The sequence below is a fragment of the Phyllostomus discolor genome, chromosome 3 (genome assembly GCF_004126475.2).
Source record: "Phyllostomus discolor isolate MPI-MPIP mPhyDis1 chromosome 3, mPhyDis1.pri.v3, whole genome shotgun sequence".
Lineage (NCBI taxonomy): Eukaryota > Metazoa > Chordata > Mammalia > Chiroptera > Phyllostomidae > Phyllostomus > Phyllostomus discolor.
The window spans coordinates 50,261,718-50,274,966 of record NC_040905.2 but is presented as its reverse complement, the minus strand read 5'-3'; the positions used below and the strand labels follow the sequence as shown (position 1 = coordinate 50,274,966).

The 13,249-nt window shown below is 39.1% G+C and overlaps 1 protein-coding gene across 3 annotated transcripts in view; it reads right to left on the bottom strand.

The window, feature by feature from the left end:
• The window catches only part of MSH3 (mutS homolog 3), a 138,874-nt gene that overhangs the window by 31,063 nt on the left and 94,562 nt on the right, over positions 1–13,249 (bottom strand). For all 3 annotated transcript variants that reach the window (XM_036020474.1, XM_036020476.1, XM_036020475.1), the window contains exons 18-19: positions 10,543–10,650; positions 6,008–6,119 (exon numbers count right to left, since the gene is read on the bottom strand). In XM_036020474.1, coding sequence (XP_035876367.1) covers positions 6,008–6,119; positions 10,543–10,650 — 220 coding nt within the window. The remainder of the gene's footprint in view (positions 1–6,007; positions 6,120–10,542; positions 10,651–13,249) is intronic.

Genomic DNA, 13,249 nt, shown 5'->3' with positions numbered 1-13,249 from the left:
GCTTCCGGCTAATCCTTGTTTATCTAACAAACCTGACTGGGTGCCCGCCTTGTGTCAGAGAACTCTGACTGATGCTGGGATCATCACTAAACCAGGGAAATGGATTCCCTGTTCTCTTCAAGGCCACAGTTCCCTGAGAACCACAAGCGGAAAAAAAAGTCATTTAAATTTAGTGGGATAAGTACTCAAATGAGGAAAAAAGCACAGGTGGCGTAGGTACGTGACAGGGGTGCCACTAACAGCTCTGGTTAGAGAAGGCTTGGTGCAAGGGGTGATGCCCAAGACGAGACTGACAGAACAAGTAGGACAGTGAGGTGGAGGGTGGGGGTGTGTGAGGGAACGGCATCTGCCAAGACCCAGAGGCACAGCAGCTTGGGACTGTATGGATGGAATTCAAAGCATTAGTTCAAGCGGGAGAATGGTGGGAAACATCAGGAAAAGCCCTGTGGATGCACAGTGGAGAAGGAACTGGAGGTGCACAGGGTGGAGGTGGGAGGAGCTAGTGGTTGCTAAGTCTACAAATACTCAGATCATATGGGGAGAAGAAGGGAAAGGAGTAAAAAAACAGGGTTTAAAAGAGCATTCCTTTCAAGTCTTTCTGGAGAAATCCAAAAAGGCTTCCTAGATGAGGCAGGGCTGCGTCTTAAAGGAGAGGAAGGAATACACAATAGCATCTTGTTAACCATTGTATTTTTATTTTCACTTTCTTCATTTTCAGACTAAACTGGAACTCTAAATTCTAAAAATAAGATAGGGAAAGGTTTAAGAGATTCTTGAAAAGGTCTCTTCATTTACCTCCTTTCATTGAAACTATTCCTTCAGTGTTGGTGCCTGAGAGCTTTTCAACAGCCTTGTTCACCTTTTTGTACAATCTGCCTTAGCGACGGATCCAGAACCTAAAGGCCCTGCATGCACACTGTGGCCCCTCGGAACCTCGGGACTCCAGCTCAGACCCCTCTCCCGGCCATTCCCTCCATCTTCACATTAGGGTTTCCACCTAATGTCCCATAAGCACCTCAAAGTCACGGTGCCTTTCTATTTGGCTCTTTGCTATATTCCTGCCAGGAAACCTACTGAAGCAGGCCCAAAACAATGTTAGTTTTTTTTATTGACCATTTAAATATCCTCTACTTTGAAATTCCTGTGAAGGCTGTTGCCAATTTTTCTACTCTTAGCTCCTTCATAGTCTTTTAAAGCATTCTACTGGTGTTCATTTAACTGGGTGCATCCTCAAGAAATCCAACAAGGCTTCCTAGATGAGGCAGAGGAAGGAATACACAATAGCATCTTGTTAACCACTGTATTTTTATTTTCACTTTTTTACCAGATTAAGGAGGTATATCATACCTCTTTCTTCTTTTTTTACTCTACTGAACTTACTGGGACGACACCAGTTAGCAAAGCACACAGGCTTCAGGTGCACAGTTCCACAGCACACCATCTGTGCGGTGCTGTGTGCTCACCGCCCCAAGTCAGGCCTCCGTCTACCATCATTCATCTCCCCGGCGCCCTCCTCCACCTCCCCCAGCCCACGCCCCCGGCAACCACCACACTGCTGTCCGTGTCCATGAGGTTTTCTCTCTCCTTTTTTTTCCTTTTTGCTCAATCCCTCTACCCACTCACCCCCAACTCAGGACTTGCCCCCTACCCCCACAGCTATGAGCCTGCTTATCCCTTTCTTCTTGGTAAGCCTGACATCAAACACAGTACTGACACAAAACAAGTGTCAAAATCCATAAGAACAAAATATTCATAAAATATGCTGACAAAAAACTCATATATAAATACAAGATTGTGTAATGTGAAAAAGAAGTATTCTTAAAACCAGGAGAAGTAGGCAGAAAGTTGGCTTACTCAGAAGCACTATAATAAGTTCATGTAATATAAAATCCAGAAAAGTATACTTATAATTACACGTAAAAAAGACCACTGCTTAAAATTACATGATTATCAAAAGCAACAATGTCATTTGACTTTCAGAAAATTATTTTCATGGTATATTTTATAATTAACACCTAAAAAATATTTTAAATTGAGTTTTACATAGTAAGTTCTTTTTAACACTATCCCTTTATACCCTGCAAAATAGAATGCACTTCACCATAGCAACAGTTCTATATCAACTCCTACTCAAGTTAGAAAAAGCATATGTAAAAGAATTGAATATTCTGGAATATTCTGAAGTGCATGCTGAAATAAATCACTGCATTTACTTTGTAAAAATTTTAATATAAGAGTTCAATGTTCCCTTAAAACATTCTTGTCATTAGACAGAAAGCTATTTCAATTTCTAAAATCTGGCTTTATTAGATAGCATAATAGATTATTTTAAAAAAGAAGAAAAGAGGAAAAAATGAAAAAGGGAAAAAAGAAACAAAAATAATCAATGTCAAGGATAGCACTGGAGTCAAGTTGGCTGGTGTGCTAGGGGATGGAAACAGTAACAGGAAATGATATTTAAGTGATTTATAAGTAAAATATAAACCAAGGTACTAACTGTTACAATCATATTACTTTCTCAAGAAAAGCTATACCCTACTTTATATTATGGTATTATGGGAACTGAAAAGTCTTATGTTCACATAATCTTCTTTTAAAAGACAATGAAAGCATTAGTATTTATTAACTTGTTTTGATAAATTAAGTAATTTACAAATTCCCTAATGAGAATGAATAAGTTTATAGACATTGGGGGTCAGGTTACATACTACCAAAAGTCTCTGTATGATATCAAAACATAACATTAAACTAGATGTGATTCAAAGCATTTCCTGCCACTTACCACCCTTGTAGCTTGTCAGACTCACCAAGCGCACACCGTGGTCATCCTTGCTCACATCCCAGGATGACTGTTACATTCCCAACCCCCCCGCCCCCCACCTCCACCCTGATATTCCTGGCTTCCTTTCTTTGATCTAATTTCCAACTGCTCCTCTACATTTCAATTCTTCCACTATCCTCTGGAAAATTCCCAAATACTTCTACACTGCTAACCCCCATGTTTCACATCTCCTTCATACACTGGCTTAAAATGAAACCCAGCTGTTCCTCCCCTCTCGCGTGGAGGCTGAACTTTGTGCCACATCCTACCGTCAGAATCTCAGGGTTCAGAGGTTCTCCCAAATCTGTTTCTTTAGGGCTTTACCATTTCTACTTGTCTCAGCGCAGGCACCCACAAGCCTCCCGCTCACCAGTCTCCATGCCTTGAAATCTTACACCTGACAACCTTCATCTTCCACTACAAACCCTACAGTTATCTTAGATAATTTGCACATGCACACAGACCTTTCCCAAGCCCCTTCCTCGATCTCCTACTCTCCATGGCCCTACTAGGATCTTGCCATCATCCAGAATATAACCTCTGAAATCTTAAAGCCATGAATCTCATTCTCTGATAAGGCTTCTCTCACTCAGTTATGCCCTACATATTAATTCTTTGACCTCATCACTAGATTAATTTACTCTATGTGGAAAAAGACTCTCTCCTTGACCAAACTCTAGCCGGGTCTCAAATTTGACCTACAAAAACTGCACCTGCTCAGAACAAATCATTTCATTTACTCTCCCCGCTGAGAGACCAAACTAACGGCTCAAAGCCACGTCCTTCAGATGACTCCAGCTACTGTTAAAGTGCCTGCCTGAGCAAACACCACACTGCCAGAAGTTACTGCTTGTCCCAGCCAAAACGCAGTGATAGGCAGAGAGGCCCCTGGACCCGCCCTTGGAGCCACTACTTCAGAAGGCTTGCCACTATAAATCTTTCTCTGCCCATTTGAGATGTAAATCTTCTCCAACCTAGAACTGAGTTCTCAAGGGCAGGAGAACTATCTCTCTGAAATACAAACATTTCTTTTCCAGTCCCTGTGGGAGGGTGTAAGCACCAGCTGCCAGTTAGTAAACCCAGACAGGTTTCACATCAACCAATCCCCTTTCTGCTTTTTATAAGTTTCTCCTTCCCTAGATCTGCTCATTGTCCCCCAGCACCCCCAATCCCCATTCTTGTTCTCTCATTCTATCTTTAAAATGCCCAGTCACTCTGCACAAATTGAAGATGAGTTCAGTTCTTGTTGGAGTCTTTGCCCTATTACAGACCATACAGAGCACCACCACTGTGCTCCTGCACAGCTGATCCTACATGGAAGGTGTAAGTTGATGGTCAGTGGTCAGAGCCAGTCCTTGCAGCTGACTGGCCTGGGTAAATCCCTGCCATTGATCTGCCAACTGCAATCAAGGCTGAACTACAAGAGGATGGTGTACTCAGCCCACATGAAGGTTACACATCAAGTACCCAGGTTGGGTGATAGGGGAAGCTGTGCCACTGCACCCTTCAGGACACCTACTTCATTAGGCCATGCTACCAAGAGAGGGAGTCATAGCAGCTCTACCTAATGCATAGAAACAAATACAGGGAGGCTGCCAAAATGAGGAGACAAAGAAACATGGCCCAAATGAAAAAACAGATCACAACTCCAGAAAAACAACTAAACAAAAGGGGAATAAGCAATCTATCAGATGTAGAGTTCAAAACACTGGTTATAAGGATGCTCAAGGAACTTAGGACCTCAACAGCATAAAAAAGATCCAGTCAGAAACAAAGGGTCGCTAATTGAAATAAAGAAAAATTTCTAGGGAAACAACAGTAAAGTGGATAAAGCCAAGAATCAAATCAATGATTTCGAACATAAGGAAGTAAAAATCAACCAATCAGAACAAGAAGAAGAAAAAGGAATCCAAAAACAAGGATAGTGTAAGCAGTCTCTAGGACAACTTCAAGCACTCCAACATTTACATCATAGGAGTACCAGAAGGAGAAGAGAAAGAGCAAGAAATTGGAAATCTGTTTGAAAAAATAATGAAAGAAAACTTTCCTAATTTGGTGAAGGAAATAGACTTGCAAGTCCAAGAAGCACAGAGTCCCAAACAAGATGGATACAAAGAGGCCCGCTCCAAGACACATCATAATTAAAACACCAGGGGTTGAAAGATAAGGGCAGAATCTTAAATGCAACAAGAGAAAAGCAGTTAGTTATGTACAGGAGAATTCCCATAAGACTGTCAGCTGATTTCTCAAAAGAAACCTTGTAGGCTAGAAGGGACTGGCCAGAAATATTCAAAGTCATGAAAAGCAGGGACCTACTGCTAAGACTGCTCTACCCAGCAAAGCTATCATTTAGAATCAAAGCGCAGAGAAGAAAAAACTAAAAGAGTTCATCACCACCAACCATAATTATATGAAACTTAAAGGGGCTTATTCAAGAAAAAGAAGATCAAAACTAGGAACAATAAAATGTCAATAAATACATATCAACAACTGAATCAAAAAACAAACTAAGCAAACAAGAAGAATAGAGACAGATTGATGGATATGAAGAGAGTTTTGATAGTTGCCAGAAGGGAGGGTGGTGTGGGGGAATGGGTGAAGAGGTGAGGGGGCTGGGAGTTACAAATTGGTAGTTACATAATATCCATGGGGATATAAAGTACAGTATAGGAAATGGAGTAGCCAAAGAACTTACACACATGACCCATGGTCATGAACAAATGGTGGGGAGATTGCCTGAGAGAGTGGGGGATGATGGTTGGAGGTGGGTAGAAGGGGGAAAACTGGGACAACTATAATAGCATAATCAATAAAATATAATTTAAAAAATAACTATAGCCCTGGCTGGTATGACTCAGTGGATTGAGTGCTGGCCTGTGAACCAAAGGGTCCCAGGTTCAATTCCCAGTCAGGGCACATGCCTGGGTTGTGGCCCAGGTCCTCAGTAGGGAGCATGAGAGAGGCAACCCCACATTGATGTTTCTCTCCCCCTTTTCCTCCCTCCCTTCCCCTATCTCTAAAAATAAATAAATAAAAATCTTAAAAAAAATAACTATAGCCAAGGATTACTGCATTTAAAGCCAATGTTAAAACTTGGGTAAATTTGAAAAAACATTATTTGGTATATAAAACTTTGTGATCAATGCTACCACCTTTTACATGTTTTATGCATAATGTGGTACTTACTGATAAATTTGTACTATTGGGAACATACTGATCCTGTTCTCCCAGCAACACGTCTATCACAGGGTGTCGGCCGTTTTTTATTATGATTTTCCTTTCTTCCTGTAGAGTTGGTCTGTAAGAAGAAGCATGTTTTAATTTAACAGGCATGAAAAATAGCCTTTAAAAAAATCTCTAGGATAACAGGGAAATGTTCTGTGGTTAGTGTGTTAGACAACAAAACCTTAAACACTGACTTTAGGAACCTATGTCCGGATTAAGTCTTCAAGTATAAAAGTTAAATTTTCGCTATTACAAAGAAATTGGGAAGAACATTACTCTAAAAATAGGTCTCTGAAGCACAAGCTTTAGCAGAGTCCTGTGATAGCTCTACTACAGAGATCTACATTTACAAGATCCTTTTATTTTGTTATATTTCTATATTCTCTAAGATATTCTCATTAATAAAAATTACAGTTTAGATCAATGATATTTAAATCACTTTCAGTAATAAGCATAGTAAAGAATATCATATAAAATCATTTCTAGATTTGCCCTGGTTGGTATAGCTCAGTGGATTGAGCACTGGCCTGTAAACCAAAGGACCGCTGATTCAATTCCCGGTCAGGGCACATGCCTGGGTTGCAGGCCAGGTCACCAGTTAGGAGCACGTGAGAGGCAACTGTACACTGATGTTTCTCTCCCTCTCTTTCTCTTTCCCTTCCTCTCTCTCTAAAGATAATAAATAAAGTCTTTTCAAAATTTCTACATTATTACATTAACATAAATTATGTGTTGGACTTGCAGAGAAAATGCCTTAAAATTTTCATATTCCATTTACTTAAAAGATCTTTCTATGGTCTTTGGTGCCTTTTGGTACTTTTTTGATACTAAAAACTTTTTTTGCTTTTTCTAATCTTGTTTTTGTAAGCTTTAATATTTGTTTTCACCTATAGCTTTATCTATCAGATCCTCAGCATTCTTTGCAAGCTTCTGCACTGTAGATGAGTTAGCTGTTCTCCGTTGTTGAATATTTAGACTGTTTGGGTTTTTCACTGTTTGAAGCAATGCTTCAATAAACAACCCTACATGTGTGGCCATGTGCCTATGTCCAAGTCTTTCTCTAAGTTAAAGGGAATTCCTGAAGTGGAATTTCCAGCCATGACGAATGCATTTCTTTCATTTGAATAGATAAGGGTAGCTATATTAATTTACCTTCCCACCAGCAGGATAGGAAAGTTGACTTGTTTTTCATATCTCCATCTAAAGTTGGTATTATTGATTTCTAATTTTTAATAATGTGGTAGTACATTGTGTTATCTCCTTGTTTGCATCTGCCCTCATTAACTACTAAGGTTGAACATCTTTTCATCTATTTTCTTGGCCATCTGTTGGTCATTTTCATCATAACACTCTATCAGTGCCCTTCTTGAGTTCTTTGACACTGAACTTTCACATAAAAGTACCTTTTTGAACTTACTTGTACCACCAAAAAGTACTCCTTTCCTAAAGACTGAAATTCTTCTTCAAAAATATCTGGCTGACAAAACATTAAGAATAGACACTCGCATTTCCCAAAGAAAGTGACTAAACTGTCTTCTGAGTAAACAATTTGAAACCATCCTTTGGAAAGAGACATTTATGACAACAGGAAAAGGGCAGTTTTTGAATTTTAGAGTATAATTCTAAGAATAGAATTTTTACCTAGATGGATTATAAATTTACTGTAAGAGAAAAAGAATGAAACCATCTGTAAATGATACCAGTTTAAAAACAAAATCCAAGGTGCCCTGCCAAGTGAAATCAATACATCATATTCATGACACTGATATGATTTCCCAGGAAGGCTTTCACTTTAAAATAAAATTCTGAGTGATTTGTTCTGCTCTAAAATCTACACTGACTTATTCTGTTATCAAAATTACATAATGACAAAACACTTCCTGATAAGCGTAAGAAGCAAACGATAATGCACAGAGCTGAGATGACAGCACAGTTACAGCAAAAAGGTAGGAAAGTCACGCGGATGGAATCTATGGTGCTGAAGATCTGAGGAAACCTGGATGCTGCATGAAAAAATGAAAACATTAAACTTGAATGAATTTATTTATTTTATTTTATATTTTTAAAATTGCATCTTTCTCTTTTAACTGCTCCAAGAAACAGAACATGATCAATTAGCTCAAATGCACTAAAATTTTTAAACAAGCTGGAAATCTAAGAGAAAAAAAGTATAAACTTCAGATACTTAAATACTAGCTTAAAATACATTTTAAATAAAAGTTTCCTATTCCATGGCTATTTACACTCAGTTGAAAAATCTGGGGCCAAACTTTCATACAGCAGATTCTCTAAAACTGTTTGTTAATTTTCTAATGAATCTACGAATGAATCATATATTTTTACAGAGATATAATAAGAAATACATTTTTTACTCCTCAGAGTTTTTGCTAAAACTACATCTAAATAAAGAATCTCTACAACTTTGAGATTTACTCTATTTGCTAATTCATGATGTTACTTCTTACGACTTTACATATGGATCTATAAGACTTAAATAAGAGTGCATAGCTAGCCAGTGACAGAAGGTGGGCTAGGACCAAGCCTGTGACAACAGATCTAGATTCTGATGATCATGTCACACTGAAAATTATACACCATGTGCAATATGTACATTTGGGTGTACATATAAATACACACACAAACACATAGATATGAAGTGTTCAATTTGGTGTGCTATGGCAGACCACATACATGCCCCTCTTTCTCCACGACCCATAGTATCAGCAGCAGCAAATTGCAAAGGGCCACCTGACACAGTATAAGAAGGCATAAGCCAGGCATGAGTATTCTTCAATGGGAAGAGCTTCATCTGAACACATTAAGTGCACAGGCTGTAGCCAATCCTCTGCTCAATTCAAAACAGAATCCATTAGGGAAAGTCTGTTTCACAAATGGTGTGCAATGAGAAAGAACTCCTACTAAGACTGCAATACATAAGGAAGAAATCAAGTCTACTGAAGGGAGACTTATTTTTCCAGAACTAGATTCAACTAGAGTAAATTCATGTGTCTTATTTTTATAGATGAGTAATAGAATGTAGTTTTCCTCCATTTACTACAATGTAGCATTTGAGCTCTAAAATGCCTACAGGTAACTGATTAGGCAAATCTGTTTGACTCCTCTGAGGTGACAAATTAGGCAAAAATGAAAATACAAAGACCCTATTTTAAACAAAACTATGGTGCCTGACACTGTAGGTACACTCAACACACAAATGGACAACAAAACAAAATGAAACAGAACAGCAAACTGAGTGCATTCTCAGCCTATAAACGGCACAGCCAATTCCTTCCACATAAACACATGCTTTACATTAAGTAAACAATTTCTGACAGCCACTACGGGTACCGTGCTAGGCATAGAGGACATTTAAATGTTAAAAAAAGGTATTTGGTATAAACTAGAGAGGAAACCAAGACATGAAGGAAGTATGAACAGCAGAGCATCTCTGCTAATAACCTCTGTGTGCCCACAGGCACTGACAGACATCTCCTCTGTTTCCTGTTCAGTCCTCACAATGAGCCAGCAAATTAAATACTCTGTAATGTTTCTTAGGGATATGAAAAAACTGAGCCTTTGGGCCACAAACTGAACCTTTGTGCCCCCCTTCAAAATGCGTATGTTGAAACCTAATGTCTAATGTGAAGATATTAGAAGCTGATTGGGTCATAAGGGCAGAGCCCTCACAAATGGGCTAGTACTCTTACAAAAGAGATGCAGAGAGCCCAGACAGGGTGATGCCCTTGAGAGCCAAGAGAGCCACCAGCAGGAAACTCCAGCCAGGGGTTCCCTCAGGAGCTAGCCTAAGCACAGAAGTGGAGGCACCCAGAGACCGCCCCTCCCAGAGGCGGGCCCAGGCACTGAGCCACCATGGGAACAGGGCCACCTGGACTCCTGGGAACCTAGATCGTTGCCCAGTAAAGCTACAGGAACAGGACGGCCACCCAGAGGATCTGGATGGCAGGACCCACCTCCTACCACCTCCCCAACCCCCAATCCCAGTGGGACTGAGGGACAAAGAACTGAGTAGAAAAACTGGCTCAAGGTTAAGGCTTTGGACTTAAGGAACAGTAATTTGACAGCAATAGGGAGCAGTCGGCCTCAGAATGACTGAAACCCTGAGTGTCACACACATCTGACTTCGGTATTTAAGGAGACTTCTATCAAGTCAAACACATTATAAAGTGTTTAAGTGAAAGGTAACAGATGGAAGGATTGCACCTTTATAAAATGTTACCACATAAACTTAAAAATTGAAATATATAATATCCACCTATAGAGTTATAGTGAACATCTGCTTTCATTGTATTTAGTGATACAACAAGCAAGAAAATAATTTAATTTTGAATCAAGCTATGTGTATGACATTCAGCTTTACCAAGAGTCCAACATATTTGAGTAATTTCAGTATTTTATAACAACAACACTAAAACTGATTGAATAATGCCATCTGATCTAAAGCATTGAAATAGGGGAGAAATAAAAAATATAATTACCTGCAGTAATCTCCTTGCTTAGCGACCTTGGCCAGGGAGAAAATGCAGTCCACAGTTGCTAGGTGATGCACTGCTTTACACAAGGAGTGATAATGTTCATTGAAATGCCTACAGAAGCAACCACAAAAGGTGACTGACAATGGTTTCTTAGACTTACAAAAGCTGTATAATAAGCATTTTACTAGCTAAGATAAGCTAAAACAAAATAACCAGTCATAACTAGCAGTTAAAAGAAGGATAGAAATTACATGGAACTACTTTCCTATTTAATATAATAATTTGATTACTGAGGCTTCTTCTTTCATTTGGATAGAATTATATATATGTAAAACAGCTTTTATACAAAAATGTCTATGATTTAATACCATGTTGTACATTTCATCTCTCCATGACATTATAATTTAGATACAATGAACAAAATGCAGTGATCATTTTCATTCAGCTTCACTGACATGATGAACTACCCGGATGGGTCAACTTCCCTTTGTGCTTCTCCTTCATGGCACCATCCAAACTAGGAGTAACAGTTTCAATGTCTTGCTCTCACACTGAACTGGAAGGCTCTCCATGGTGGAGTCCACGTCCATCTGATTTACTTATCATTACAGCCCTAACATCTAGCCCATAACCTGGAAGGCAAGTAAGAAGAAAAGTACTTTTCTCAGTGATCTGCAGTTACCCTATTAACAGTGCATACAGAAATTAATTTTTCCGATTTGTTTTTAAAAGATAGTGATCATTGCCTCGAATCTTTGGCTAATTAAATAGCCAATGGTCTAGAGCTTAGAAAACCCTTTACTGAAAGACTTATTCAGAAAAAAATATAAGAATGTATACAGGTGTTCCCCCCACCCCCCTCTCTCTATATCTCTCAAATCACCCTGGTGTCTCACAGCACAGGTATCCTTTACATCCTTTTAAGTAATGCCCCCTCCCTAAAGAGAGTGTTATGCTGTTGCTTCTGTTAAAACAGATTTCTCTATTGTACTGTGGGTTTCAGAGACTTTCAAATTTAGTCTGCTTGGTTCTTAAAAAAAAGTTTTTAGAGTGCTTCATAGTTTGAAAAGGATATCCAGACTAAGCTATTATGTGACCAGTTATTCCTATATTATCACTGTATTGATTTTTTTTAAACTGTAGTTTCTGATCTTTCTCATAATATTAGAATAAAATATTCCATGTAAATAATTTTTTTCAGATAGTAAAAACATTTTAAATATCCAGCTTTATTTCTATGTTAACTATTTGTGAATTAAAAAGTGTATGTACAGTATACTTTATACTTCTTTGAGTGCACAGAACATAATGAATGTAATTTACCTATTTCTCATTGAATTGAAGTTCGTCAAAACAAATAACATGAATCCCACCAGCAGTGTGAAGAGTCTGTGCGGAAATCCCCAACACAAGGAGACTGGCCCCGGGCATCAGACAGGTGGAGCTCGGCTGCCACCTTAAAACTGCCTCTTAGTTCTGAAGATGCCACATGCTGCACGGACCTGAGGCTCCCGGAGTGGCTGCCCAGGGATTGTGCCTGGTCCCTCCTGGCTGGCGTTAGTTTTTGAGCTGATGACGCACTAACCTCTTGGACTGTGCCTACTCTGTCCCCCTGCTCCAACTACTGACCCCATCTGGCCTCCCTGTCCTGGCATGCTTTTGCCAGAGAGTGGCCACATGCGATGTTTCTGCCCTTGTCTCTGGATATGAGTGTCAAAGGGCCTCTGACACTTACAAAAAGTCCATTTTTTCTTCCTCTAACTCCATCCTTCTCAGGTCTTACCACCGCAACCCTAATTTGTCACTACCCAGGTTGAGGGTAACTGCACCTAACGATAATCTAAATTTCCAGAATTGAAGTGAGTAACATAGTTCTCAGTAGGGACCATTTCAGTTAAAAAAAAAAAAGCAGGGAAGAATAAGATAATGATTTTGATATGGGCAATAATGTTCTTTCTTATGTAAATTATATTGTCATGAATAAAATAAAAAATGATGACCTTAACCATCATCATCATAACTTTTATGAAGCTTTGTTTTGACTTCGTGGTACTTATCTATTTTCTAAACGTTGCCAAATTTCAAAAACCGTAAAATTACCAGCTGAAAATTGGGCAAATTCAGATTAACAATCTGATAGGCTGGGTGTATGAACATGCAGCTCTATCACTAAGCCAGCAGCCAACTTAAGGATGAAGCCAAAGCACTATAATTTAATTTCTGGTTGGAAGCTACTGCTGGGCCCATGGGAAGCAGATGAAGACACTTGGGTTCTAAAGCTGTTATGACAGATGTTGCTCAATGATATCTGAAGTTTAAAAAATGGAAAATATTTTTTATTTTTTGAGTTACTATATGAAAGACATTATAATTCAATCTTCAAAAAATTTGTGATTGAGAAGATTATTCAATAACCATAGCCCACCTTCTAGCACACAAAAGAAGAGACTTTTTTGAGAAGGTGTTCCCGTCATAAAATTTCTTCCAGTCTTGATTTCTCACAGTATTCTGACCTAAAGTAATCTGACTAATGCACCACAGTGAGTATCTCAGGGAGAGACAAACACCCTGGCACAGCTGGTAATCGATACTCTGATGTCAGGTTCACTGAGGTTCACATCTTTAAATGACGTTGTATTCATACCATCTGGCACCTCGATTAACAGTTGACACAACAATCAGTGCTACTTGCAAGTGGGAGCTCTGGCTG